This window comes from Colletotrichum abscissum (genome assembly GCF_030869225.1).
Source record: "Colletotrichum abscissum strain IMI 504890 chromosome Unknown Scaffold_20.1, whole genome shotgun sequence".
NCBI lineage: Eukaryota > Fungi > Ascomycota > Sordariomycetes > Glomerellales > Glomerellaceae > Colletotrichum > Colletotrichum abscissum.
The window spans coordinates 820059-847814 of record NW_026850099.1 but is presented as its reverse complement, the minus strand read 5'-3'; the positions used below and the strand labels follow the sequence as shown (position 1 = coordinate 847814).

The 27756-nt window shown below is 54.1% G+C and overlaps 11 protein-coding genes across 11 annotated transcripts; 5 read left to right on the top strand and 6 right to left on the bottom strand.

The window, feature by feature from the left end:
* Positions 1 to 1922: 1922 nt before the first annotated feature.
* CABS01_08878 (uncharacterized protein) lies at positions 1923 to 7364 on the top strand (the record flags this gene model as incomplete). The annotated part of the gene is made up of 2 exons (XM_060542236.1): positions 1923 to 7192; positions 7241 to 7364. 2 exons carry the CDS (start codon positions 1923 to 1925, stop codon positions 7362 to 7364), a joined length of 5394 nt encoding a protein of 1797 aa, XP_060401126.1.
* A 953-nt stretch (positions 7365 to 8317) lies between these two features.
* On the top strand, positions 8318 to 12621 carry CABS01_08877 (tetratricopeptide; the record flags this gene model as incomplete). The annotated part of the gene is made up of 2 exons (XM_060542235.1): positions 8318 to 8436; positions 8499 to 12621. The coding sequence occupies 2 exons, from the start codon at positions 8318 to 8320 to the stop codon at positions 12619 to 12621; spliced, it is 4242 nt and encodes a 1413-aa protein (XP_060401125.1).
* A 270-nt stretch (positions 12622 to 12891) lies between these two features.
* Positions 12892 to 13632, bottom strand: CABS01_08876 (RecQ mediated genome instability protein Rmi1; the record flags this gene model as incomplete). Its single annotated transcript, XM_060542234.1, has 1 exon — positions 12892 to 13632. One exon carries the CDS (start codon positions 13630 to 13632, stop codon positions 12892 to 12894), a length of 741 nt encoding a protein of 246 aa, XP_060401124.1.
* Positions 13633 to 14080: 448 nt separating this feature from the next.
* Positions 14081 to 15163, top strand: CABS01_08875 (uncharacterized protein; the record flags this gene model as incomplete). Its single annotated transcript, XM_060542233.1, has 2 exons — positions 14081 to 14602; positions 14750 to 15163. The coding sequence occupies 2 exons, from the start codon at positions 14081 to 14083 to the stop codon at positions 15161 to 15163; spliced, it is 936 nt and encodes a 311-aa protein (XP_060401123.1).
* Positions 15164 to 15583: 420 nt separating this feature from the next.
* On the bottom strand, positions 15584 to 16630 carry CABS01_08874 (uncharacterized protein; the record flags this gene model as incomplete). The annotated part of the gene is made up of 3 exons (XM_060542232.1): positions 15584 to 16257; positions 16324 to 16499; positions 16563 to 16630. The coding sequence occupies 3 exons, from the start codon at positions 16628 to 16630 to the stop codon at positions 15584 to 15586; spliced, it is 918 nt and encodes a 305-aa protein (XP_060401122.1).
* A 2330-nt stretch (positions 16631 to 18960) lies between these two features.
* Positions 18961 to 19486, top strand: CABS01_08873 (BolA-like protein; the record flags this gene model as incomplete). The annotated part of the gene is made up of 2 exons (XM_060542231.1): positions 18961 to 19048; positions 19242 to 19486. The coding sequence occupies 2 exons, from the start codon at positions 18961 to 18963 to the stop codon at positions 19484 to 19486; spliced, it is 333 nt and encodes a 110-aa protein (XP_060401121.1).
* Positions 19487 to 19907: 421 nt separating this feature from the next.
* Positions 19908 to 22275, bottom strand: CABS01_08872 (uncharacterized protein; the record flags this gene model as incomplete). Its single annotated transcript, XM_060542230.1, has 3 exons — positions 19908 to 20717; positions 20767 to 21973; positions 22046 to 22275. The coding sequence occupies 3 exons, from the start codon at positions 22273 to 22275 to the stop codon at positions 19908 to 19910; spliced, it is 2247 nt and encodes a 748-aa protein (XP_060401120.1).
* A 692-nt stretch (positions 22276 to 22967) lies between these two features.
* CABS01_08871 (uncharacterized protein) lies at positions 22968 to 23185 on the top strand (the record flags this gene model as incomplete). The annotated part of the gene is made up of 2 exons (XM_060542229.1): positions 22968 to 23054; positions 23108 to 23185. Coding segments are annotated over 2 exons (165 nt in total), but the record flags the coding sequence as incomplete, so codon positions are not given.
* A 27-nt stretch (positions 23186 to 23212) lies between these two features.
* CABS01_08870 (uncharacterized protein) lies at positions 23213 to 23695 on the bottom strand (the record flags this gene model as incomplete). The annotated part of the gene is made up of 3 exons (XM_060542228.1): positions 23213 to 23457; positions 23520 to 23537; positions 23644 to 23695. 3 exons carry the CDS (start codon positions 23693 to 23695, stop codon positions 23213 to 23215), a joined length of 315 nt encoding a protein of 104 aa, XP_060401118.1.
* A 104-nt stretch (positions 23696 to 23799) lies between these two features.
* Positions 23800 to 24546, bottom strand: CABS01_08869 (uncharacterized protein; the record flags this gene model as incomplete). The annotated part of the gene is made up of 3 exons (XM_060542227.1): positions 23800 to 24200; positions 24253 to 24310; positions 24382 to 24546. The coding sequence occupies 3 exons, from the start codon at positions 24544 to 24546 to the stop codon at positions 23800 to 23802; spliced, it is 624 nt and encodes a 207-aa protein (XP_060401117.1).
* Positions 24547 to 24947: 401 nt separating this feature from the next.
* Positions 24948 to 27620, bottom strand: CABS01_08868 (DNA ligase I; the record flags this gene model as incomplete). Its single annotated transcript, XM_060542226.1, has 2 exons — positions 24948 to 26540; positions 26592 to 27620. The coding sequence occupies 2 exons, from the start codon at positions 27618 to 27620 to the stop codon at positions 24948 to 24950; spliced, it is 2622 nt and encodes an 873-aa protein (XP_060401116.1).
* Positions 27621 to 27756: the final 136 nt, after the last annotated feature.

The window sequence follows — 27756 nt, the reverse complement described above, 5'->3', positions numbered from 1 at the left end:
ATTTGGCGAATGAGACGTCGAGAGCCATGCTGGCGGTTGGCTGCATTTTGCGAGGATCGCGGCTCACCGGTTCGTCGGTCTGGCGGCGGGGAGGTTTGGAGGAGCGCTTGTGTGCCTTGCTGCTTTAAGAGGAGTGATTGGTTCTGGTTGGTATTCGCTGATGCTTTCAATACGCTTTCGATGATACCCAGCCATGTACCTCAATTTGTGCACGCCGATGGGCACTTATTCTCATGCAGTGTGCTGCATCTGGTAGCTGTGCATCTGAACTGCAAACCCCTTACTTTGCGACTTGCAAATGACTATTCATCTCCATCGGTATCAAAAACGAGTGATGGCACCTCGTTCAATTTGAAAATATCGAGCAAAGGGGGTCGAGATGAAATGAATTGTTCGTGTTAGAGCGGCAGGTTAATAAGGTAGCGCGAGGTGGGCACCCGCTACCCGGCCCCTCATGCACACCTGGAAAGGCCCAAATGAAACAGACGGGGCCCTGCGTCGGGTCGCGGGTGGATTCATTGATCTGGGTCTAGCTGCTTTCTGGAGTAGGTGTGTCTTACTCTTGGATCTTGAGATGAGGCTGGAATTGGATTTAGCGGACATTGGGATTTGGGGATGAAACAGAGAATCCTGAAAGTACCGGTATCTGTACGAAGTTCGTACCTCGAGACCTCTCCCAGCTGAGTAAGCCGATGTAATGGTTGCGAGGACGTACCTTTGGGATGAGGTGCTGTGTGCTCATGCAAGGAATCAACCAAGCAGGCAGGTCCTTTCCATTTGTTGGTTGCACTGCGCGCGCCTGGCTTCCACTGGCCTCTGCTGCCGAGAACAAGACGGCAACATCTTGGACTTGGACAAAACACCACGAACACGGAAACACGACGACACATGAGCATTGTCTTTGATCGCACTCTATCTGTACAAGCTGTTACCGACGACGATTCATACGGTATACCCAAAACGAGTCACTGACCATCACCGAGTCCTGACATCGTTCTTAAAAGTACCCATAATTGCGCCTTTGTATCGTCTGCGCCGAAGCCCACACAGGATTCTTTACCAGCCAGAAACCCACGAGTCGCACTCTTCCATCCTACGGCCAGCGCAAGAGGTCGTTGCCGTACGGATAGGCTGTACGAATAGCCCCTCGTCACACCCTCACGGTGCCTTCATTGGCCCGGAGATCTGCACGGCACATCCGCCCCCCGCCAAAAGCTGCGTGTGCGTGGGATAACGCACGCCAGAGCCGAAGCCAACGTCCACTTCCCACGCCAGTTTCGAACAGTCTCATCCCATCTACGAATGCTCTGCCGCCACTCGCTGCAGTCTTAGAGATAGCCTGCCAACACTAGCCCAAAGAGTTAGTGTAGACGCACCTCGTCGCGGCCCAGCCTCCAGCATTCACACGCATCCGCCATTCTCTAAGCGCGCTACAAAGTACTCACGCACTCAGGGTACGGAGTGTAGGTACTGTCCTTGCTGTGGGCTTGTCTTCTGTTCTGCCTCTATCTGCCCGCCTTTGCACAACATACCAGTACCCTGCCAGTCTGCCACTACCTATCCACATCCGTAAGCTGAAAGACATTGAACGGCTGCTACCTTACATTCACATACCACCCACCCCTCTCTCCCGTCCAAAGTCCCCATTCGGTTCTCGTCTTCTTCTCTTCAACATTCCTACAACCTGACGAATTCCTCCAGATATACCTAGCGCGCCCGAGAGAGTCAAACTCCAAGCAGCTGCTCGCCAAGACCACCAACACGATCTACGATAATTAGGCATAACGCCCTGGTGCCAATACAGCGACGGTCGCCGCCTTACCGCAACATGACTACGGTCTGAAGGCCCGCTCGCGCCCACCAGCCCACACCACCACCCCTGCCATGTGCCGCGTACCCATACCATCCATACCTGGCATACCATGAGCACCAGCTCGCGCCAACGCTCTGCGACCCGATCTGATACCCACGACCGAAATTCGAGCCCATTCCCATCTGTGCCTCGATCCAGAGACGAGATACACAATCTCGACGGTTTCGTCTTCAACGTCAACGACTTACCCACCCATACCTCGACGACGACCTCGACAACACCAAAGATCCTGTCTCCGAACATCAACGGTAACGGCGCTCTCTCGCCGTATCCTCAGCCGAGGAACTCCAACTTTCTTTCCGCCGGCGGTCTTCGCCCGAGGGCCTCGACTGCGAGCTCCGTTCCGACAACACCTCTACTCGGGCTCGATCCCGCGAGGCCAGCCACCAGAGCTGGCCCGCCTCCCCCGCCGGCCATGTATCAAAATACCCAGCGACATGCCTCTTCGACCGACCCCTCGAGACCCTTCCAGGTCCCCCCTCCACCGCCGCCTATGTCGCCGCCCGTGCAAGGCCAGATGAGCAACATGATGTCGATACCTCCTCCGCCCCCGAGATTCCCTTCTGCTCCTGGCGCAACGGGAGGAAGTGGAATGATGCTTCCGCCGCCTCCAGGGCCACCGCCTGGAAGCGCAATGGCAGGCCAAGCACCATGGCACGGCGCCTTTGGGCGCATGTACGACGGTCGTGGCGGCTTCAATATGCCACCTCCCCCACCGGGACAACACCAGGCCTACAATCCAAAGTTACACGCGCAGGTTGCGACGGGAACGACTTTATCGATACCGCCGCCACCTCCACCGAACGAACATGTTATGTCGGCAACCTACATACCGCAAGGCGACACGTATGGCGAAGGCGTTGGAATACCTGGTCTGGGCGGCTTTGACGAAAATGCCACATTCTCGGCAACCTCTCAGAGCTCATGGCCTACCAACAGTCAGACCAGCGGCGATACGGCAATGACCACGCCGCAAGACGATGTGTCAGGAGGGAGGGACAGAATGTACGCTCAAGCAATGCACAGCCGTGGGATGTCAACGACCTCCAATGCCACGTCAATTAGCACCTCCAGCATCCACCCAGAGCTGGCGGCGCAATGGCCGTTGGAAAAGGTGCTGCTGTGGCTGGCTACGAATCAATTCTCCAAGGATTGGCAGGAGACTTTCAAGGGGCTTAATCTGCATGGTGCTCACTTCCTTGAGCTCGGTAGTATGCACGGTGGTCGGGGTAACTTTGGCATGATGCACCAGCAAGTGTACCCAAGATTGGCTGTCGAGTGCACAAACAGCGGGACGGGCTGGGATCAGCCGCGGGAGCGAGAAGAAGGCAAAAGAATGCGACGTCTCATCAGAAGCATCGTGACCGGCCGGCCGGCTGACCCTTCCAAAGTCTCGTCGCATGGCCGAAAAGAGTCGGTCAACCACGGCAATAACTTACCTAGCGCTGGGACGGATATGGCAGAGTCTCCCAACGTGAGTATGATTACCCGTGTGGGTGAACACCCAAAGACTGATGGACGGCAGACGCCTATCAAAGCGCCGGGGCCTGGTTTTGGCGGCCGTCGATTTTCGCAAACGAGATCGACGACCATGCCAACTCTAAACAGCACCATGAGTTCGGATTCAAGCCACAGAAACATCATGAAGCAGATTGATGGGGATGGGGTCCGCCGGCAAAGTCCAAATGCCAGCGAGTCCGGCGAGGGCACATTCCGTCCACCCCCCTTGCGGACCGACAGCCCGAACGGCAGTCCAAATCCTCAGAGCGCTTCGCTGTTCCCCTCCTCCGCTGGCAACATGTCAGCGTCTCCTCATTCGACCAAGTTTGGACACAGGTCGAGAAACAGCACAGATTCTGTCTCTTCCAACGCCGCTATTTACGGGTCAGGTATCCCACCTGAAGCTACTCAAATGCTGCGTAGTGGGATGAACATTGCAGACATCATTCAAGCCACTCGAAACGGCGAGCCTCGGCGGCTCGGGCAAGACGGAGGGCGTCCATCGCCGCAGGATTCTACTGGCGATCGTTCAGCCGGCACTGAGCCTCCGTCCTCTGCTAAGGATTCTAAGAGTTTTCTCAGTCTCAGCTTCTTGTCGAGAAAGAACAAGCAAAAGAAAGAAGACGGCTTCCCAAGCCCCGACGACATGGAATCGCCGACGTCTCCAGCTCTCAGCTTCAAGCCTCATTCTTTTGGCTCCCGCTTTGGAAACAACAGCGAAACCTCTTTGGACATTCGACCTGGATCCAGTTTTGATGTTCACGAAAAGGACTCGGCCAAGTCTAGACGTCCTGGCCCTAACAGAGTGTTTGCGCTGGCTACCTTGGACGGATATAATTATCGCATGTGCGACATCACCGAGGCCGAATCGGCCATGGACCTTCGTCTCGTCATTTGTAGCAACTTGGGTCTGATGGATGCCACGACATCTCAAATTTACCTCACCGAGCTTGGCAAATTTAACCATGAGAACCCTCTGGACGACCAGAAACTCCTAAATAATCGCAAGCATAGGGCCGATGCAACAGGGACTCTCAAGTTCTTCATCCGTCAAGGTGGAAATGCGCCTCAAGGCTCTAGCCACGCCAATGGCAACCCAACGCATACATCCCTTGACGAGGAGGCATACAACCGACTGAACGGGTTGTCGCGGACAAGATCCAGCTCTTCTCCCCCAACATCGAGGCAAAACACCATGACCGGCGAAAGGGTAGATGACAAGATGCTTGCTCAAGAAGCAAGCGAGTATCGTGCCGAGATGGAGCGTAAGCAGCGTGAGTACCTCGAAAAGAGACGTAAAGCTGCTGGTTCCGGCAACACGCCAGAGAGTGCTACTACGCCGTATGGTATTCACGGCAGGACCGTCGATTTCGACCAGCCACGCCAATCACCTTACGAGGACAAGAAGCCGGAAGTGCTGTTCCCCGTACGGAAGCCTCCTGCGCCGCCGAGTGACCCATCAGCTACCTTACTCAAAGCCAACTCATTGAGTCGGAAGACGGGGCATGCGATGCGGTCGTCTGCCGATGGAGCTCCTACGCCGCGACGGCCCTCGACTCTGTTCGAGGATATGGAGCTCCCCGGCCAGAACGGAGACCGTAAAAAGAAGACTTCGAGCCAGCCTGTCGCCGGAATTGGTGCAGCACTTGTGGGCATGGGCAGAGGCCTTGGGGCAGTTGGCGTTAACGCTAACCGGAGATCCAAGTCGCCCAACCGAGTGTCATCGCAACCGGCTTTAGGCAACGAATACTCAGACCGAGGTAAGGGAGCTATTTCATCTGTTGACTTTGCGAAGTCGTTTTCGGGCCGAGACAGCCCTCAATCAGCGTTGTCTGGCTCGCCCGGCACTCTGACATGGAGTCGCGGGAACATGCCCTTCTTTGTGCCGGACTACTCTCCCGAGGGTACTCCGATCCCGCGGAGGCAATCTAAGAAAGGAATGGCAGCTAAAACAAACCAAACAGTACACAGAGTTGCCTCGCGCGAGATCAGCCCCAGCTCCATGAACCCCCCACCATTTCCCCAGAGTGCACCACCCCAGCCTCACCGTCGCAAGTCTCACGGGCCGGACTTTGACTTCCTCGAATCCGAAGTCAGCTTTGAGAAGCCTGCTCCGCCACCTGCTCCAGAGCGTGGCGATGATTCAGGGGATGACTCAGATGATGGCCTGTTTGCAATTCCCATCGCTGCTGCCAAGCCCAAGCCGACAAAGATCACTCGTATTTTTGACGGCGACGATTCGCCTGATGAATCGACTGACAAGCGGCCAAACTTGACGGTGAATACGTCTAGATCTAAGGGAAAGCAGCTTTCAGTGTCATTCACGTCTCCCAAGTCCTTGGGCAGTGCAAGCAATAGAACCCCCGAAGGCGAAGAAGAAGACGCTCTCATGAGTGCCAGGAGCGGTAAGAGTTCACGCAGAACTCCAAACACGCCTCAGTCGGAGTCTGAGGATAGTAAGCTGGGCAGGAGGAAGTCTTTTGTAGAGAAGGATGTCTGGGCCAACCGCCCGACTACCGACGCCCTTATTAACAACCTCGATGACTTCTTCCCCAACCTGGATCTTGATCAACCCGTACTGGAAGAAGGCGAGGCAGAGGCCAACCCACCGTCTCCCATCGCTGAGGGAGAGGAGAAGGAAGCCTCTAAACGTCCGGCGCCACCCCAGTCACCACCAAGTCTTCGTGCGGCCATTTCCAACAATCGATCATTTTACAACGACAACGATACGCTTGGATCGGATGAGTCTACTCTCAAGGCACTTGAGCGTCCTGCGTCGGTCGCGTCGGTTGCACAAAGGAGTGTTCGACGCTCAGGCGGCCTAGGCCGGATGAAGTCCATTCGTGAAGTTGCCCGTGGCGCTCATGAGGCTAATAAGCGGTTCACCACGACGACAACTACGCAACCTGGCCAGGCTACCCAGAACACATCAGTACTGATGAGGAGAAAGAGCACAAAGATGTTCAATGCCAATATTGTACAAATTCGGCCCGATCAGCGAGGCAGCATGGTCATGCCGCAGATTCCCCAGGACACCATCCCCAAACGCCAAACCACATTCCGGTGGTTCAAGGGCCAACTTATCGGCAAGGGTACGTATGGCCGTGTCTATCTCGGTATGAATGCTACGACCGGAGAATTCTTGGCTGTCAAGGAAGTCGAGGTCAACCCCAAGGCTGCGCAGGGCGACAAGGCAAAGATGCGTGAGCTGGTGGCAGCTCTCGATCAGGAGATCGAGACAATGCAGCATCTTGACCACGTAAACATTGTGCAATACCTTGGATGCGAGCGTAAGGAGACCTCTATCAGTATTTTCCTCGAGTACATTTCTGGTGGCAGTATCGGATCTTGCCTGCGCAAGCACGGCAAATTTGAGGAGTCTGTCGTCTCATCACTCACTCGGCAGATGCTTTCTGGTCTTGCGTACCTTCACAGAGAGGGTATTTTGCATCGCGACCTCAAGGCGGACAACATCCTGCTAGATCTCGACGGAACTTGCAAGATTTCAGATTTCGGTATCTCAAAGAAGACGGACAACATTTACGGCAACGACAAGTCCAACTCGATGCAGGGCTCAGTGTTCTGGATGGCACCAGAGGTTATCCGCTCTGAAGGCAAGGGCTACAGCGCCAAGGTCGACATCTGGAGTTTGGGCTGCGTTGTCCTGGAGATGTTCGCTGGTCGACGACCTTGGTCCAAAGAGGAAGCCGTCGGAGCCATCTACAAGATCGCCAATGGAGAGACGCCGCCTATCCCTGATGAAGTTCGGGAAACAATCAGTCCACTGGCCATCGCTTTCATGCTGGACTGTTTCACTGTGTAAGTCTGATCCCATATGGTCACTAGTCCACTACTAACTTTCGACAGAAACCCGCTGGAGCGACCTACAGCAGATGTCCTGCTTTCGCAGCACCCGTTCTGCGAGCTGGACCCTAATTACAACTTTTTCGATACGGTGTTGTACTCCAAGATTCGCGGGAAAGACGTCTAGGGGAGAGAGGCCTTGGAGAGCTCACTGTGAGCTCTGTGAGAAAAGAAACAGGATGCGTGTGTAGCGGAGACCGCGTCAGGGCGGTAGATTTTGGGCGGACTCGTCGTGAAAATGCCTGTTTTAAGACGCTCGTTGGTCGTTGCAGCGATGGCGCAAGGGGAGTCGCATTCGGATCACTGGTTTTGTCTCGCAAAGCGTGTACTTTCTTGGTGCTCGTCTGCTTCTTGAATATTTATTTAAGTAGAGTGCGCCTCTGCTGGGCGGCCCGAACTCCGCCCAGAACTCGGGGCTGGCGTAGTACATATCGAGGCGGCCAGTAATTACATGGAAAGGGCAAAAGAATCCCCTCAAAGCAACCCTCCATGGAGCGACTGTTCTATTATGCTTGAAGTCGCTGGTTATTGTTGGTATTTTACTTCTTGATTAACTACTATAATCCGTTAGTTGTCAGTCGCAGTCAGAGTGGTACGTTGAGGTAACTAAGGTACCTATTCATAGGTACCTATCGTAGGCAAGGTACCTTATCAGATGGATTGGAATTCCTTATCTTATCGAATAGTGGTGATGTAAAGCTTATGGCTACCTACCTACCCAGTGCTAAGGTAGGTGCCACGTCGGGGAGCTGCTATGCTCAAAGCGGGGCATGATGTAATAAGGGAGGTGTTGATGGTGGGGCACTGCCCTCTGTAGCGCTCACCACAGCTCATGCCTCACTGAGCCTCTCATGCGAGGGTTTACTGCAAGAGAAGGCACCAACGGGAATCTCACTTCATCCGCCAACACACACCAGGGCTGGATCAACACACTGTAAATCCCGAACCTCTGTTCTCGGCCTCTTATTTTTCTTCACGTTCTTTCTTCCTCTCACTCGCGGCCTTCCAGCACCACGGTGATGCCCCACCTTTGGAAGAATACCTCACGTTCATGATTCACGACATCTGTCACTAGCCACGATGTCCGGGGCCAAGGCTGTGCTGAAGGCCATTGGCGACTCTGTGAAGCAGCAAAAATGGGATGATGCTATTCAGAAGGCGACTGACTTTCTTGAGCGGGAGCCAAAGAACTACCAAGCGTAAGGGCTCGTTGGATTTCTTGCGTCTCTACACCGAAGGCAGCTGCTGACACTGCTCGCAGGACCATCTTCCTCGCTTTTGCCCTCGACAAGAAGAGCCGTGTCGATGACGCGGAGAAGGCTTACAAGTCTGCGGCTTCCCTACGACCAAAGGACAGCCAGGCATGGCAAGGTCTCATCAAGCTCTACGAGAAGCAAGACCGCAAACGCTTAGCCGCCTACCAGCAGGCTGCCATCAGCTTGGCTGAGATTTACCGTGATGCAGAAGACATGTACAAGTGTCAAGATGTCATTGATAAGTTCATTGACTTTGCAAGATCTCAAGGGGATACTTCGCAATACATCGAAGCTCTCAGTGTCATCTTGCCCGGGAGTCCGATTTACCCTGCTCTCGAGGGTCGCGTTCCACACCCAGCCAAAACCTACGAGACCATGGCGCAGATGATTGAGACAGACGAGAAGAAGCGCATAAATACACTCATTGGCGAACGACGGACAAGGATCGGCGCGCGCCTGACTGAGGTCACTCTCGAGGTCAAGCGTGAAGTCATAGCTCAGAGCAAGCTCGAGTTCGTCTACCACCAGCTGATCAACTGGACGAACGATGACGATCTCCGGCGGAAATATGAAGAAAAGCTTCTCCAGTACTGCTACGACCGGCTCCTGGTCGCACCACACGGCCCGGAAAAGGGTCAGGCTCTTCAAGCTGTCCTGAAACTGGCGCTTGACATGGTCATCATCAAGCACCCCTTCCGGCTTGCCTGGGAGATTGCCATTGACTACAAGGACGCCAAAGAGATCAAGGAATGGGACGTCAATATGCTGAGAGACTATTGCACATTCTTCCCCGAGACCGATCTCTACAAAGTCATTACCGGCTTTCTTACGAGTAGCATCTCTCCCTTCCCTAAGCCAACACCGGCGGCTCTCGAAGCGGAGGAAACCGAGGAGGAGAGCGAGGACGACGAGGGAGGCGGTGTTTCCATGGTGCCTCTCACAGAACAGGATAGAATCCTTATGATGACTGAGGGCATCACTACGTCGAACTCACTATTCGCTCACCGATTGATGGGAGAGTACTACCAGCATTTAGAGGAATACGAAACGACGGTTGAACTGATGCGAAAGTCGATGGGACACATCAAAACGGAGAGAAACAAGACTGGCATGTCGTTCCAGAATACCCACGATGCCTTCTCTTTGTACTTGGCAACAGGGTTGGTGTTCTTCCAGTCACCGAGACATCACACTGAGGCCAAGTCGCTGTTTGAAGGGGTTCTATCACATGATCCGTCGTCTACTCCAGCCTTGATTGGTGTCGGTCTCATCTACGAAGAGGAGGAGGATTACGACGACGCCATAGATTTCTTTGGGCGTGCTCTGGAGAGAGACCCCTCCAACCTACGGGTCAAGACCGAATCTGCCTGGGTCCAGGCGCTCAAAGGAGACTTTGAGACTGCAAAGGCAGAGCTGGAGGATTCGCTGCCTCTCATCGAGGAGATGCCTACGCCTTCGAAGGAGCTTCTCGCGCAGACACAGTATCGACTAGGTTCATGCATCTGGAACATTGACACATCAAAGGCAGCACGCAAAAGCCGCACCGGCGCTTACTTGTACTTCTTGGACGCCTTAAAGAACAATCTCAACTTTGCGCCAGCCTACACGAGTCTCGGTGTCTACTACGCCGACTACGCCAAAGACAAGAAGAGAGCCAGACGCTGCTTCCAAAAGGCTGTAGAGCTCTCTGCTTCCGAGGTCGAAGCCGCCAAGCGTCTTGCTGAGTCTTTTGCTGACGAGGGCGACTGGGACAGAGTCGAGCTTGTGGCGCAGCGTGTGGTTGACTCTGGAAAGGTCAAGCCGCCCCCGGGCTCGAAGAGGAAGGGCATCAGCTGGCCCTTCTCTGCCCTTGGCGTGGCAGAGCTGAACAAGCAGGATTTCCACAAGTCTATTGTATCTTTCCAGTCTGCACTGAGAATCCACCCAGAGGACTATCACTCGTGGGTCGGCCTGGGCGAAAGCTACTACTCTTCCGGCCGATACATCGCAGCCACCAAGGCGATTCTCAACGCCCAGAAGCTGGAGGAGACTGCGCCTGCCGAGACTCTGGGCGACACTTGGTTCACCAAGTACATGCTTGCTAATGTCAAGCGTGAGCTGGCCGAATTCGATGAGGCCGTCGCTCTGTACCAGGATGTCATTGAGGGCCGCCCTGATGAGGACGGAGTTGCCATTGCCCTAATACAGACCATGGTTGACAGTGCTCTCGACAGTGTAGAAAAGGGCCTGTTTGGCAAGGCGGTGCACCTCGCCATCGACACGATAGACTTTGCATCAAAGGCCGCTCCTAGCGTCACCGAGACCTTCAACTTCTGGAAGTCGCTTGCGGATGCTTGCTCCGTCTTTTCCGCGGTACAAAGCCGAGCGGTTGACTTCCCAGCAGATGTAATCATGACACTAATCGACAGTGGCGACAAGGAGGCATATGACCTCTTTGCCGACGTGGATAACGTCGGAACCGGTGTCATATCTGCAAAGGGCTTGTTCTCTGAAGATGAGAGACTTGGTGTTGATCTGACAAGATGCATCCACGCAACCATCTTGTGTCATAAGCGGGCAATCCACGTCTCTGCAAACGACTTGCACGCCCAAGCAGTCGCATATTACAACCTTGGCTGGGCCGAGCACCGGGCTCACATTTGCCTGCCCTCGAGCATCAGAAAGAAGTCGAGCGTCTACTTGAAGACGGCCATGAAGTGCTTCAAGCGCGCCATTGAACTGGAAGCCGGTAACCCGGATTTCTGGAACTCTTTGGGTGTCGTCACGAGCGAGGTCAACCCGGCCGTCTCGCAGCACTCGTTCGTTCGCAGCTTACACCTGAACGAGAGAAGCCCGGCAGCCTGGACCAACCTCGGTACCCTCGCCCTTCTCCAGAACGACGTGCAGCTCGCGAACGAAGCCTTTAACCGGGCGCAGTCAACTGATCCCGACTACGCGCACGCGTGGCTCGGCCAGGGCTTTGTGGCACTCTTGTACGGAAAGGTCAAGGAGGCCAGGGGCCTGTTCACGCACGCCATGGAGATCGCCGAGGCATCGTCGGTGCTCACCAGACGCCAGTACTCGGTGGCCGTGTTCGACTTCATCCTGGGCACGACGTCTGCCAACACCGCCACCCTTATTCAGCCCATCTTCGGCCTCGGCCAGCTCAACAGCCTGAAGCCACAGGACCTCGCGTACGGACACCTGTCGGCCATGTTCCTGGAGCGGACCCATGATACGGGAAAGGCGGTGGAGACGCTGGAGAAGATCTGCGGCATTCTCGAGTCCGACTACGAGGTCACTGAGTCCCCGCAGTCCCTCGCGCATTTCGCGCTGGCCAAGACCGACCTGGCGAGGTCCTACCTGGCCGCAGGCGCGTTCGAGCAGGCTATCGAGTGCGGCGAGATGGCCATCCAGCTGAGCGCCGACGAGTCCGACAACGAGCTGAGCAGGGAAGAGCGCAAGAAGGCGCGACTTTCGGCGCACTTGACCGTCGGGCTGGCGCAGTACTACAGCGAGGATGTCAACGAGGCGCTCCTGTGCTTCGAAGCGGCGCTCGAGGAGTCCGACAACAACCCCGATGCGGTCTGTCTCCTCGCGCAGGTGCTCTGGGCCACGGGCGCCGAAGAGTCCCGCGAAAAGGCTCGTGTCGCGCTATTCGATGTCATTGAGAAACAGCCGGACCACGTCCAGTCCGTCCTCCTGCTCGGCGTCATCGCCATCCTGGACAACGACGAGGAGTCGGTCGAGGCCGTCGTGTCGGAGCTGCAGGGGCTGCGGACGAGCCACAACGTCGGAGACGCGGAGCAGTCGCAGATCGGCGAGGTTCTCAACGCTATCGCGAAGCTCGGGGATTCGAGCACGGAGGAAGATGTCATGACACAGATCCAGACGGATATCATGCTCTATCCTCACCTGCCTCACGGCTGGTCGAACCTGGCCGAGTTTAGCGGGGAGCAACATGCTGCGGCGATGGCGTTGACTGTGGCTAAGAAGGCAGCGCCGCCTAGGGGTACGCTTGAGGCGGAGAGTTTGGCAAAGGCGTATGCTGGGACGGGAGTCGCGGCAGATGCGCAGACGGCCATCTTCTTGGCTCCTTGGAAGCCTGATGGTTGGAACTCTTTGCGAGAGGCTGTTTACGGCAGCTAGTCCAAATGAAGCGCTGATATTACCGTTATTGCTGCTGAACCGAACAAGATAGGTGAAGGGTCCATGTACAGGGTCAATTTTGACCAGATATGGATCAGAAAGCGGCTCTTCATGAGACCTGTTAGAGTTTGCTGCAAGCTAGCCTACGAATAAAAAAACAGAATAAAAGGGAATTTGTCCTGCCCGATTTCCCATGAGCAGATAAAGCAAGGGGGTATCAATGCCAAACTCCAAGTGATGCCACACTCACACCGATTTCCTCAAGCCATATCACCTTTCCCCCTCGACAACCTCCTTCAACCTCGCCATCCGCCCCTCGATCCAAGCCTTCTGCCACGCATCGACCTTGCCCCCAAGCATCACGCACTTATCCGGCTCTAGCAACACCGTGCCCCTCGCCACGACCGTCCCCTTCTTGAGCACAACCTTCTCGCCGATATTTGTGCTCCCGATCCCAATCTTGTCTATCCGTCTGAGCTCCAGCGCGTAAATCTTGTTGCCCTTGAAGTCTTGCAATATCAGCCTGTGGGTAGCGTTCCGTCTCTGCTGCTGTTGTGGTTGGATGGCTCTACTACCCGCCCTAACAGCATTCCCACCGCCGCCGGTGCCCTCGTCGATATTATCATACTCGGGCTCCTCAGTGGCGGCAGCAAGTCTCACGACCCTTCGCCCCGTCGTCTGCTCCCCCCTCGCGACGGCCTCGAGCTCCTCGACCTGTTCCCAGCGCGAGAGGCTCAGGTTCTCGACGTCGAGAACCTGGCAGGGGACGTCTCGTTGCAGTGTCAACTCGGGTTGATCGGTTTTTGTCGTGGGGAGACTCGCGGTGGCGGAGGGGTCGAGGAGGCCCGGCGTCGTGAGGTCCGAGGCGAGGAGGCGGGCTTTGGCGGTCGCGATGAGGGAGGGGAGAGGGGGGGTCGGGACGCGCGAGGTCAGGGTTGTGGTCCAGGGTAGGGAGGGGGTCGGGAAGGATTGGGTTTGGAGAGCGGAGCGGATCTTGGATGTGTAGTCCATGTTATCTTTCATGTGCCGGTTCAGTTTTGGTGAGTTTCTACATCCTGAGCCTGTCAAGAGGGAAGTTTGTTGTTTGCTTTCGAATGAGTTTAGGTTGGAGATGGAGAAGAATAAAGCTTCAGTGGGGTAAGCTACCCCAAAATCTCTAAAACCCTGGGCGCGCACCCCCCACTGCAGATCCTGGACGTTTAGCATGTGTCAATTAGCGCAGCCTCGCTGTGCAGCTGAAGTTCAGGGGGCGCTTCCCCACAGGAGCTCTGTCGCGGACCTATCGCCTGCATCCCCGTCGTCCTCTCAAGGTCAGCCTCGCTTCCTTCGATCTGTCACTACCATCCAACTCTACGCAAACACCTAGAACAGGGCACCTCCGACCAATCCCTCAATTGGCTTCCCGTGTGCAACGATCGAAAGAAGGTCTCTTACGCAAGGCCGCCTGTATCCCACCAAGATGTCCACAATCGCATCCCCCCGCGAACCGCCAGCCCTCACCCGCCGCGTCTCAGCACAACCACACACCCCGACATCCTCAACCAGACCCTCCCTCGACACCCCCCGCTCCCTCACAAGCTCCCCGAACCCAGGCTCCTCCGCGACCTTCGGCAACGGAACCGGGCCCGGGGGCGCCGCGCCAGCGCCCTCCAAGCGCGCGAACCGAGCCGCCCTCCGCGAGTACTACAACCTCAAGAAGGCTGCCGCAGCCGGCGGGAACGGCACGCCCCCTTCGCTAGAAATCACAGAAGATCACGAGCGCCACGCGGAGCACTCCGAGGTCCCGCCCAGCGAGCTCGACAGCTCGTCATTTGACGCCGAGGCCTACGTGCGCAAGGCGCTGGCGGAGAACACGCTCGACGATTTGTTGAGGGTGTATACCCGCGTGCTGGGCGAGATCCGGGCGCTGGACGCGGAGAAGAAGGCGCTGGTGTATGATAATTACTCCAAGCTTATATCCGCGACGGAGACGATTCGCAAGGTAAGCAAGAGAACAGAGTCTCATTCTTAGTCTTTGGCTATTTCATGAATCCCAGAGAGAGTCAAGTCCCCAAGCGAAACACAGACAAGAAAAGATCAGAAAGAACGATAAAAGCTAAAAGGAACCCTTGGGGGCATGTGAAAATAGATGCGCGCAAATATGGACCCCCTGAACCCCATGGCCTCGACCCTCGACCCTGCGATCGCGGGTATCTACGCCCAGGCGAGCTCGATCCGCGAAGCGCTGCGCAAGACGGTTGTGTCGCCGGCGTCAAAGGAGCGCGAGGATGAGGCGGCGGTAGCGACGCGGCGGAGGACGCGGGAGCTCGCGAGGGAGGTGTTGGGAACGCCTGAGAAGCTGCGAAGGCTGGTGAAGGAGGGCAAGGTTGAGGAGGCGAGGAGTGCGTGGGAGATGCCGAGGCGGCTGCTGGAGGTCTGGAAGGAGAAGGGCGTCGGTGGGAAAGATGTTGCTGAGTGTCTTGAAGAGGGGGATGCGGCGTTGAGGGTTGGTGGTTCTGGGGAGAGCAGCGTGAGGGCTTCAAAGGATAGCGTGAGATCGTGAGGTGTCTTGTTCTTGGTGTCGTGTTTGGGGTTTGCGAGCATAGCGATGGAGTTATTTGGTGTTGGGACTTGGCGCAACTTTTATGGTTTGAGCAAAAGAGATAGATTCGCCAAATAGATTTGGACAAAAATCACAGATTTCACAGATTTACTTCATCACTTCAGTCCACGTAACAGCATCTTCACGGATCAAGTCGGACCTTACGTGCACAAATAAGGCATATCTGTCCTCGGCGGTATGGCTTAGCCATCGCAGCGATGTCGACACGGGACTCGAATCGTTCGAAAGGAAGGTAACGTCGTCAGCTATCTAGAGATGGCTGCTTCGAGCTTGTCTTCGACCCCCAAGTGTGAGCTCAATTCTCTCCTAAGCATTTGAAGACATCGTTTTCCCTCTTGAACGTTCGATTCACAGATCGACTTACAGTTCGGAAACGTCCACAATGTCAAATGGATCCCGGTCAGCCGTGCTGACGAGGACCTGCACATCATGCTCCTGCTGCTTCAGCTCTCCTTCCAACAGGGGCTTCATCACCTCGGTAAGGTACCCCCTCTCCGAATTGCTGTGGAACACAGCAACAACCGTCTTGCCCTCCTGCACGGCCTTAAGCGCATTGTGATGGCTCATCTCGCCCGTGACAACCACGTCCGCGGCCGCACTCTTCACAACGTCCCACCCGCTGCCCGCGCACACGGCCACGGCGCCCACGCGCGCCATCGAGATTGTCGACGGGTCCGGCGAGGCGACCATGACGCGGCGCATGCCTACGCGGGAGGCTACGCGCCGGATGATGTCAGCGAGGGACTCGGGCTGGCGGAAGGTGCAGAGAAGGCCGTAGCCTGAGCCCTCGAAGCCGGCTGGGGGCGAGGCGTGAGGAGTAATGACGGTGCGGTCGGAGGGGGCCGCGGTCGAGGAGGAGGAGGCGGGCCCGCCGGAGACGATGTCGCCGAGCCAGGTGTTGAGACCGTTGGGGGCAGCGTCGACTGCGGTATGGGGGCAGTAGACTGCGATGCCGTTGGAGGCGAGGAGCAGGAGAGTTGCTTGCTGGGGGTCCTTTGTTGTGATAGACTTGAGGCCCGAGAAGATGAAGGGGTCTAGGGAGATTGTCAGATGATGGAGGGGAATAGTGGGTTATAAGTCAGTTCGGGGGCGAAGCTTACGATAGCTCACGATGACGCTCGCTTTCTTCTGAACTGCCTCTTCGGCGACGGCGTAGGTGAGGTCGTTAGTGAGGAGGACGACTGGGCTTTTTTGCGTGGCGGTTGTGGTGGTCACGATGTTATCCAGGAGAAGACCGACATTGTCCCATCTCCTGTCGGCAATCTCTTCAGGGTAGCTGTGTGAGACGATTTAGTTTTAATTGGTCTGTGTTTGGCTGAGAGGTGATGGTGAGACTTACTGCTTGCGCATGGCAGCCACTACCTGGGCGGTGAAGCCTGCAGAGGAGTACTTGTCGCTAGCCGCCATTTTGATATTTGTTGTGGCAAGATGAGTCTGATGAAGGCAAGATGCTGTCGAGGAATGAGAAGCAGAGTTGTGGACTTTCGTGGAGATGTTCAAGGACTGAAGCCGAAGTGAAGCTGTAGACCCGCAAGACCGTCGACTTATATGCGCTGATGCCCTAGCAAGCTTGAAGCTCATTGACTGGATGGGCGTCCTGAAATCAGTGAGCATAGCTTCTCTTGTAGAGTTCAGATATAGAAGGATCAAACAGACTCTTGCTTCTTTCGAAATCGATTGACATACAACACGCTCAAGTTCCTAAATTCTTCAAGCCTTGAATCTAGGTGTCGTGGTATGAGGTAATGTTGTAGAGGGGTTGCAGAGCTCGAGCTTCATTCAAATATCCATTAAATGCATACGAAGATGTCTTCTGTCATTAGTGTTTTGACTGAATGACATAAGCCCCGCAATGACACATACCCCACTTTCCTCCAAGTCGTGCCTTCCGAGTTGCTTCAGTGTTGACCTGCGTGTCGTCAACTAAACCTCTCTTGCTTGACTCTTCTTTCGTCAACATTGAGACAGACCTGTTTTTTCATCATCAACTCAGCCAAGTCTCATCCTCAAGCTTCTCTGTCATGATGAGACTCCACGTCTACCACGGGCGCGCATGCAGTGGTTGACTGCCTTGTATGGGTACGTGCATGGTGAACGAGCGAGTAAGTACCCGAAAGCGGAGACCGCCAATCCACTCACGGTACTTGGTGCAAAGTCTTCGCCGGTCTGTCAACAACCATCAATCCGATATGGTGTAGTGGCCAACATGATGCCCTCTCATCCCCAGTGAAAGGTTAGGCATAGCCCCGAGTTCGATTCTCGGTTTCGGAATTACCTAATTGTTTTGTCATTTTTGCATGTTTATGATGCAGTTGGGTGATATATTGTTGATATATTGATGATATATGTCCCTTCTCTCTCTAAGGTATGGGACTCAGTGTCTATGACATGAAAAGAACTTCGAGATTGGTACTAACTCCTAAATCTAAATCAAAAACTGTTGAGGTAAAAAAGGTACCCAAATTTCTAGTTGTAGAGCATGAAACCTATCTATCTATGGTTCTTGCTGAGGGTTCTTTCTCCTGAATGACTTTTACAGTAGTCTGTGAAAGAGAGGGCTTCAACTACATAAAAGAACTTTCAGATATGATATCTTCTCATATGTTCTGAGCTAGAGCAGAGCCCGACCCAAACTCGCCTTCAAATACTTCCTTACTTATCAAATCTAAGCGTCAGGAGTGCACGCTTGCGTAGGTCTGTCGGATCGTGTACATCGTGATAGAGGCGATGATATTCGCTAATTCCAATGGCTATATCTATTGGAATGAACCGGTTTGAACTTGTGCACAGGGCAAGTCGGCGTAATCCTGGGGCGCATGGACTGGTCACCCGTTCTTGTTTATCTATAACGCCTCTGGCAATGTTCGATCACGAATACGAGCAGCATGCAGTGGGTTAATTAGTTCCAGGCTTTTGGTCCTACAATGGTAGTCTCTACTGATAAACCCAGTATTCTTTGCTGTATCCCATCATGGTGTGAGGTTGAAGTACAAGGGACATCCAGTACTGGCGAGAAGACTGTATCACCTCATCGGTTGCAATCTATCTCATATCACAATGCAACGCGAGAAAGAAGAGGCACTGGCGAGCATCAGATTGGCAGAATCACGAACTGGAGATATACAGATTCGGATCTACGACTCTCTGAATTGCATACAATGACCCGTGGACGTGAGCATGGGGACCTGCTCATGGCGCGTGATTCAAAGCTCAAAGCAGCGGTTACTGCGTTGAAGTACTTTATATCAGTAGAGGTATTTCTTTGCCCGTGGTGAGACCACCTCCATCTCGTTGATCGGAATGCTTAAGACCGTAGTGGACGTTAGATGACGCTTTGCTTCACACGGAAAGGATGCAAAGGAAACTTTGAGATCAGAAAAGATAAACAGGGCAATCCAAGTTCAATGCGCTCGGATCAAAGGGCCATGGCAGTACAGCAATCCATAAGGAAGTGCAGCATCTCCAACAAAGTCCCCAAGACGAATGGAAGCCACCAAACTTACCTTAGATCCCCAATGACGGAACCACTCCGCCTGACACTTTCAAAAAAGAACCCCACCATCTAATCTAATCAATCTAATCGCCGACCCAAGCCACGCCGCCCACCACAGGAAACCCACCGCAGAACCAAGCACCTCCGATTTTCGACAATCTCCCAACCCAAAGCTGCCACCCCCCGGAACCCGACCGTCGCTCTTTCCCGAAAACCACTAGATACCCTCACAATCACATACAAGATGGCAAACCAAATAACAGAGGCCTCGCTAAAGCAGGCCCTCACCGAGCGTCTGCAGGCAATTCACGTCGAGATCTCGGATATGTCAGGTACGTCTTCGCTCGTCGCCAGCATGCACTCCTTCAACCGAAAACCCCCCCCACGTCATGCCCCGCCATGTTAGAAATCAATGTACTCGCCCGCGCATCGTCTGTCGCGCCCAGCACACCTCACCGACCCATGCGAAACCACCATTATGCGACATTCTGGGCTTCCTCCCAACTAATACATTCTATCAAACAGGCGGCTGCGGACAAGCCTTCACCTCGACAATCGTCTCCCCCGCCTTCGAGAAACAAACCTCCCTGAAGCGCCACCGCCTCGTCAACGCCGCCCTCAAGGACGAGATCGCCCAGATCCACGCCTGGAGCGCAAAGTGCCAGACGCCCGCCGAGTGGGAGCGCGATAGAGCCGCCGCCGGCGGAGGCAGCGACGGCCCGCCGATGGACGGGACTGTCGGCGGCAGGGTGGAGGGTGTTGCGCAGTGATGAAAAAGGGAAAATGGGACAAGACACATCGCACCGGAATTGGAGCTGGACTGGACTGGCCGCCCCGGTTGGGGAGAGGGGAGCATTATGCATCATCAGTTGTCACTTCGCGCCGAACACGGAGATGACTGGGCCGCTTGGGGCGACATGAACATATACACAGGGCGATACGTCCCTATACAAGGCGGGAAAAGAGACGCCACGCATGAGATCCAAAAAGAAGAAAATGGAGGCATCTTGGGAGGATGGCGCGATGGGTGTTTGGTCTAGACACCCCCCTTTTCGAGTATATACATGAGTTTTTCGCGGAAAGCAGAAAAGCAGAAGCAGGCTTTTCGTGGCTTCGTTCTTTGTCATTTATCAACCTACTCCTAACAGCATGCCTGGACTCCCCAATGAACCAGCTCCATTAGCAAGAGATCTAGAACAACCCAAGCAAGTCCTCATTCGTCTTCTTCCCGTTTCCTTCGCCACCTTGAGGTTGTGCAGGCTGGTGTAATTGCATGCCCGCCGGCAAGGGCTGCCCGGACCCTGTGTTGCCAAAGTCGAGCCCAGCGAAGCCGTTCATCATGTCATTCATGCCGCCACCACCTGCTCCAGGGCTCATCGGGTTGGCCGCCTGCTGTTGCTGCGGCGGAGGAGCATCAAACAAACCCATCATGTCAGCCATGGCACTCGAGTTACCACCTCCCGCAGGGCTGGCCACTCTGTCTGGGGTGTTGATGTTGCTCTGCTGCTCGGCTGATGCAGGGGCAGCACCATCAAAGTCGATATCGAGAAGGTTTTCGATGTTGTTTTGTGAGTTGGCGTTGCCGTTGGCCACAGCTGCCACTGACGCAGCAATGGGGTTTTCGGCCGCCTCTTGACGTTGTTCGCGGATGGCCGCGCGCTGAATCTCGTCTGCTCCATAGCGACCCTTGCCGACAAATGATTCTGGTGGCTTGTGGTACACCGACGCCAGAGTAGAAAGCTCTGCGAGAAGTTGCTCGAGGAGAGCAGGGGGAAGGCTGGTCATTGTTGTGGTAATGGCGGGCTTCTGAGACAGGACAATATTCTTGGCGACATCCAAATCGCCTGACAATAGACGCCAGTAGACGTAAGCTCTGTCTCTGATATCTGGGTTGTCGTTGTCTGTCGTAGCCTGCTGAAGCACCTTTTGGACCAGTCCCTGGTTGCTGCCGGGCTTCTTGAGGAAGAGTTTGACCACAGCAGTCAGGATCTGGAGTTGAGTCTGCTGAAAGTTAGCGGTGTCCTTGAATATCTGGAATGAATCGACAAACCTGTGTGAACTCCTCCATGAAACCCTCCACGAAACTTTCCAGAATGTCGTCGGCGTTGTTGATCTTCTCAGCGTACTCTCCCACAATCCAAATCAGCGATCCTCTTGCCGTTGGCTCGTCCAGCTCGTCGATATACTTGCAGAGCGTGGGGATGACGCCCTCGTAACCAGGGTATTTGCGGAGAATATCCTTGATAACCACCACAACCTCCTGCACAACGTAGTTGACCTTGGTGGCAATCAAGTCCAACAATGCGTTGACGCACTTCTGACTGGCACTCTCGAGCTTGATCGCAACCTGGCCAATGGCCTTGACGGCGCGCTTGACAAAGTCCATATCGACCTCCAAAGCGTACTCTTTCAATTCTGCGAGGAGTTGGTCAAAGTTCTTCTCGTTGGCTATCCGAACCATGATCTCGAGCTTCTGAAGTTTGACGTAGGGGGGATCGTTATATTTGCAGAAGAAGACTCGCAGCTCTTTGCTAAGAATATCGGGCTTAGCCTGCAGGAGGAGGTCAATATTGCGCAGAGCAACATACTGCACCTCAGGAGCAGACGCCACAAGCGTGACAAGAGGCGGCGCCATCTTCTTTAGGTATGATCGCACAAGCTCCGGGCTAACTGCCTTCATGTGGATGAAGACCACCTTCACGGCGGCCAAGACCACGCTGGGGTTGACGTGTTGGAACTGTGGCGCAACTCTTTCACAAATGTGCTCAGACTCCTTGGTATCCGCAGCAGGATAGTCGGCCAGTGTGGTCAGGATAGTGACGCGACCCCATTCCGTGCACTCGTTGAGAGCCATCAACAGCTTCTTCAGTGTGGCCGGTGTCACTACAAGTGCTCGAGTCTCTGGTGCGGTTTCGGTGATCTCTGAAAGCGCCTGGACCGAGTTTGCGACAACCATAGGATTCGGGTCCCCAATCAACTCCTGCAGTGACTCCAAAAAGCCGTTCTCTATGCACATTGATGGGTTGAGATCGAAGAGTTTGGCGACACAAATCGCGGCCGTCTTTCGAACGTATGGCGACTCGTCTCGTAGTGTCTTCCGCAGCGGCTCTTCCATGTAATCCACCATCTTGTCGACTCTAATACAGCCCATCGTTCGGATCGCTAGCGCACGGATGAGGGGATTTGGGTCTTCGGAATCTTGTACGAAAGTATTAACGGCAAGAATACAGAGATCTGGATGCGATTTCGCGTAGTTCCTGTTGTATGCTGTCAGTAGTCGCTTTAGATGCCTCGCCTAGGCAGCAGATCGGTTTCGACTGCGGACTAACATCAAGTATAAGTAAACCAGCTTCTTCTGGTCCAGGTCGCCTGTCGCAATGTTCTTCAGGACATCGGGGAACAAAGCAGACACGTCCTTGCCCAACGTCATCGCCATAATCGTCTTCTGGATGGATTCCTTGCGCTCGTAGGCATATTGAGAGACAAGGCCTGCCCGCAGCTCAAAGGTCTCTCCCTTCCTCGGGACAGCAAAGGCCCCACGAATCCGATTGACCGCCATGGTGTCGGGAGGTGCTCGAGGTAGGGGGTATGGTGATTTAGGGTGTGTTGTCGGAGGGGGCTAGAGGCGATCTGGCAGATGAGAGAGATAGCCAGTCCGATCAGGACCTGGACAAGCTCATCCAAAGGTAAAGTCTCGGTATTCAACAGCAGTCCGCTTGCTTTTGCTCGTCGTAGGTGTCCGGGGGATGCAGTGAATGCACCTCGTCGGTAGTCGCCAAGAGGATGAGGTGGTCGAAGAAGTACCTGGCAGTGGAATGCACCCCTAACCTTAATCCCAGCCTGGCCAGCCTGGCAGCAGTGCTGGGCGCTGCACTGCTCCGATTCGCTAAATGAATGTCGCTCCATCCTCCTTGGCGACTCCACAGCGACGCACATGCAACTATCGGGCCTGTTGTTTTATCGGAAACTCTTTTACAGAGGTACAAGGTACCAAGCTCTAAGGCAAGTAAACATTGATGAGCTCATTGCAACATCGCCATTTCCATCTGCTGCCCTTGACCTCACTTTTTGTTATACTTCTCCGGCTCCTCCACGGCATTACGGAGCTTTTATCCCTTTCAGCAAACAAAATTTGCTAAGAAATTCGGCCCAGGCCCGCGATCTGAAACACTGCCAATAATACCAACCACTAAATAAATCACCATGGTAAGCCATTTCCGTTCATCTAGTGAATGAAGGCATCTGACAAGTCTCTTTAAGGCCACATTGCCCAACCTGCGTCGTTTGTTCATCGAGGCAAGAACGGATGATGAAGAGCGGGAAGTGTCTAGGAAAGCAGTGAGTCGGTGTCAAACAGCTCCATGGTGTCCCTAAACTTACCAGTCATGCAGTTTTATAACGCAGTCCTCTTCATGAGCTCTGTGACTATCTTCAGCTTGATTGCTCAGAGGATGAATGCCGTGAAATGAATCAACACAGTCGACCAATAGTGTTCGTTAGGTTGAACCACAGATGTCGAGCTTCTCGATGAATGCCCGCCGCGTTGGGTATCCAGAGGTTCGCAAAGCCTGCTTCAGGGCTCTGCGGTCCAAGATGATGCGCCCCGCAACAACACCATCCGCAGCAGAGTCATAGGCAGGCGAAGAAATTAGTCGTGCGAGACACATCCCGCAGCATGACAGGGAATTCGCGCTTGCAAGGACGAAGTTGAACATATGCGGGCGACCTCTTCCACCGGCAACTGGGAGAGTGGTGCTCGTTGAGGACAGGGTCAGGCCCTGGTACCGCCGATTCACGACTTACTGAGACTCATAGCCGTTGCTGCAACGAGTATACGAGCATGATATCAGATTAATGAGTCACCTGAAGGCACAAAGAAGATGTGGAAGATGTGCAAGTACTACTATAGTCGTAGGCAATGCGATACGAAAAAGCACCGCGCCAGGCTCCTTGACACAGGCCCTGATATCAATGAACATTGTTTGATCCTTTGCTTTGCAGGCGACGGCTGCTGATACTACCCCTGGCCAATGCGGAGACCTCCATCTCCACGTCCGTCTCAAATCGTAACTACTGTACGCCATCATAAGTTATTCTCTTTGAGTGCCTCCCCAACAGACGCGAATATTCCTCTTGAGTTATTCCAAATCCTCACCAACGGCCCCTCAATCCCGTATAAGGGATCATTGGGCGGTACGGGAACAGCGGAAACCTCTTCTAACAGCCCGCTCTTCTCCTCCAACTTCTTCTTGCCGATTTCGTATTTATAATGAGGTGAACCTTTGGGATATACTCCAACATATCGATACTCAGGCTCTCCCTCAACAGGATCCGCTGCTCCCTCCGCCTTTGAGACAGAGGCATGCCCTACGCCTGCTGGGACGACGACGACATCGCCGGCTCGCACTATACATCGTACTCCGCTGCCGACGTCATCCGAGACCCCTTCGCCAAAGACTAGCTCGGAGCTGCCTTGAAAGACGCCTGCTTCATGGGTTAATGGAGTTGAATGATTCAAGGGGATCGATGGACCTGCCGTAACACTCGTGAGTGTTTGGGTGAAAGTGCTTCAGACTGATAGTCCCCCAAGTTCCCTATAGGTAAAAGTCTCTTTAATAACGACGTCAAATGAGTATACGGAGACTTGGTAAGCCAGAATTCTTACCTTCTTCTCCCAGCCGTGACGTTGAAGTCTTTCTGATGCGCTCTCCTCGTTAAGTGGCTGGAGAACATCACGATATATGAGGACTGGAAGATCATTATTCGGACAATGAGCAGTCCTCTTCAACGGGTACGCCTCGGGCTGCGCGACCTTCTCATATGAAGGCATTATTTCACCGGCCCATGCGGGATGGACTCGAGAAGACCCGATTATGATTCGATGTGTTAAGGAGTTCTCACGCCCGAGTATGGCCACGAGCTATTGGGTATTTTGAAAAATAATGTTTGTGGTGTGTTTGTTCATATTAACTTCCTGTCGCTGTCAACAACACCTACTCCTCTAACCCCGGATTCTCTGGTCATTTGACAGTGCCAAGCAGCCAGAAAGGCAAAGAGGCAAGCTGCTGGAGTTATCTCCGAACGTCACCAGGAGAAGACATCGGCTCCGAGGACCCCTCCATATCGTGCATTCCTGCCGATCCCGTGGCCACTGAAGCACAATGATATCCTCAACTCTGTCATAACATCAACGCAAGCTTACAGATCAACATCTCGACTGATTATCCAGTATTACTCTTCAAATTCGTCCAAAACATCGCCCTGCCCTTCCTTCGTCGGCGCCTTCGCCTCCTGCTTCCTCCACAAACCAGCAAGAAACTCATTCGTACTCGCCTCGTCCATGCTCTTATCCTCGCGCTTCTTCAAAAATCGAGGGAATCGCAGGCTCAACCCTCGTTCGTCGCTGACGAGCCCAATGGCGGCCGTGTACGTCGGACTCAGAGTGATGTCCGCAAACGCCATCTCCCACACCTCCTGAGGCTCGAACCACACGTCAGGCTCGGGACCAGAGTACTCGACAAACGCGGGCTTCTGGGTGCGCGTGTTCTGCCTCTCGGTTAGCTCGCCGTCGTCGTAGTGTTCCCTGTTCGCCTTATAGAAGGCGTCTGTAAAGCCCGACATGCACTTGCACACGACCTCGAGAGCGCCGCTGTCGTCGTTGCGGACGGCCATGAGGATTGGCGACCACCATTTGGACTTCCGGCCTTGTCCGTGCCAGGCGGCTACCGGAATCATGTCCAACGTCTCAAAGCTTGAGTTGTAGTCCTTCTTGACCTTTAGCCACGAGTCTAGTCGCTTATCGGGCTCGTATGTGGCCAAGAGAGGCTTGCGTCTGCCCTTCTTCTTCGGAGCGCCCTCCTCGCCCTTGGTGCCTTTGCTTCGTGATTTTGACTTTGAAGGCGTTCTGGGTTCCTCGGCAACCTCGCCATCGGCATCTACTGCGCCGTCACCATGGTAGGGGACATCTGTCAAGTTGTCCAAGATTTTGACCATAATGCCTTCACACTTGATATCGGTTGCCGCCTTAAAAAACTCCAATACGGCATCCGAGTCTTGCGACGTAGCATCCAGACTCTTCACCCAGGTGAATTGGCGGGGAACTTCGATAAACATTGATCGCAGGAGCTCCCTTCTTTCTCGAAAGGGCCGGTTCAGTAGGGGTTGTCCGTTGAGAAACATGAGGTCAAATGCGAACATGCAAACGTTGACTTGCACGCTGCCGATAGCGACATCCTTCCGCGCGCGATTGCTCAGCGTCTGGAAGTTCTTCAAATCTCCCGTCTCGCTGTCCACGGCCACCACTTCGCCTTCCATAATAAAGCTGTTGACGCCTTCGCCGCGAACCTTGGGCATCAATGCGACTAAGTCGGGGTACTTGTCCGTCATCAGCTCGAGGTGTCTTGAGAAGATGGAAATTTTGCCGCTTTCATCGCAGTGGATCTGAGCTCTTTGGCCGTCATACTTGAACTCGCAAGCAAAGTCTCTGCCCTGGAGTTTCGTGAGCATCTCGGAAAGGTCTCTCGTGATGCTTCCCAACATGGGCCGGAGTGGTATGTGCAGCGTTAAATCACAACGAAGTAACAGCTCGTCGCAGACGCCAATTTCCAATAAGACGGGTACAAGATCGTTGTAGTTGGGGCGCCGCGCGAAGCAGGCCTTTAGTATTTCCTCTGGCCTGCTCCATACTTCAGCGAGCTCTTCCTTCTTTAGTTTTTGGAGGTCCTTGACTGATCGTAGTGGGAACTCAGCTCCCGGAGGTCTAGAAAGGAGGAAGGCTCTTGAAAGAGCAATCAACATGGTGGTTTTGACAGCACCAATACGTAGCTACCGACGTTAGACATTTGATAAAAAGGCTGTTACAAAATCAAAACCTACATGTTGACACAATGTTCGTACAATGAACCTGCTCTCTTCACCACCGCGGGCATCTTGTAGAAGTCGATCGACAATTCTCTGCTTTGCTTCGCCGCTTCCGTTACCTTGGCTATTGGCAATTTTGACTAGTGATTGGTAGACAGCCTTGATGGTCAAGGGCTTCGGTTTCCGCAGAGTAAAGCTTTGCTTCTTCTTGGCCTCGAATGCAACGTCCCCGGCATCACCGTGCTTGTCGTAAAGTGTCTTTAGGGAGCGACCGTCTAATCCACACACCTGCTTCAGTGCCTTGGAAATCGCTGACCCCCCCAAACCGAGCTCTAAGGAGATGTAAGGGGGCGAGATGGAATTTGTTGCAAGCCAGACCGCGGGCAGTAGGCTCTCCGGGTCAGCTTCAATCAGTACTCTGATACAGTTGACTAGAGTATCCACAATCTTAATCCGACTTTGTGTAGCGGATACCAAGATGAAGCATCGGGTGAGGAATGCGTATGAAGCGTGCCCTCCCTCAGCTGCCCATGATTCCTTCAGCTGAGGGACATATTCTGAAGGATCAAATATCAGTGGGCTTTGGTCCAGAGGAATGGTTGCTGAAACCGTGTCTTCAGCATTTGCCACGGAAGATAGTGACAGCGTCTTCGTCTTTGGCGTAACAATTGGCAGAACTGAGGATGTCGGCGACCCTTTCAGTCCAGACTTTGCCTCGATAGGTTCCTCTCCATTAGTCTCATTCAACCGTAAACCTGGGTCCTTTGCTGGCTCAGGACATGGCGTAGATTCTGCTCTTTCATTCTGCACCTCGGCATCCCATTCCGCTTGCAGCTTCCTGGCAAGCTCCTCATCCGTCAACTCCGGCTGCTGGTCGGCGGATCCCGTGCCATTCGATATGGCTTCAGGAGCAGGTTCCGTTGTGGGTTTCAGTGACGATGTGCCGTTCTGCTTCTGCTTAGAGAAGAAGTATTCCAAACCTCTCGAAGGTACTCCGGTTGACGACTGATCGTTCAGTTTCCTCTTCTTACTTGGGCTGGGCATGGTGATGATGATGTTCAATGCAGGAACTTAGTGCGTGGAAAGCTTCGGATGATGATTCTAGTGAGAACAGATGCAAATGAAACTTCGTGTTATCATCACGAACTGCCCAGTGGAATTTTACTTCCTTCTCTTTCCA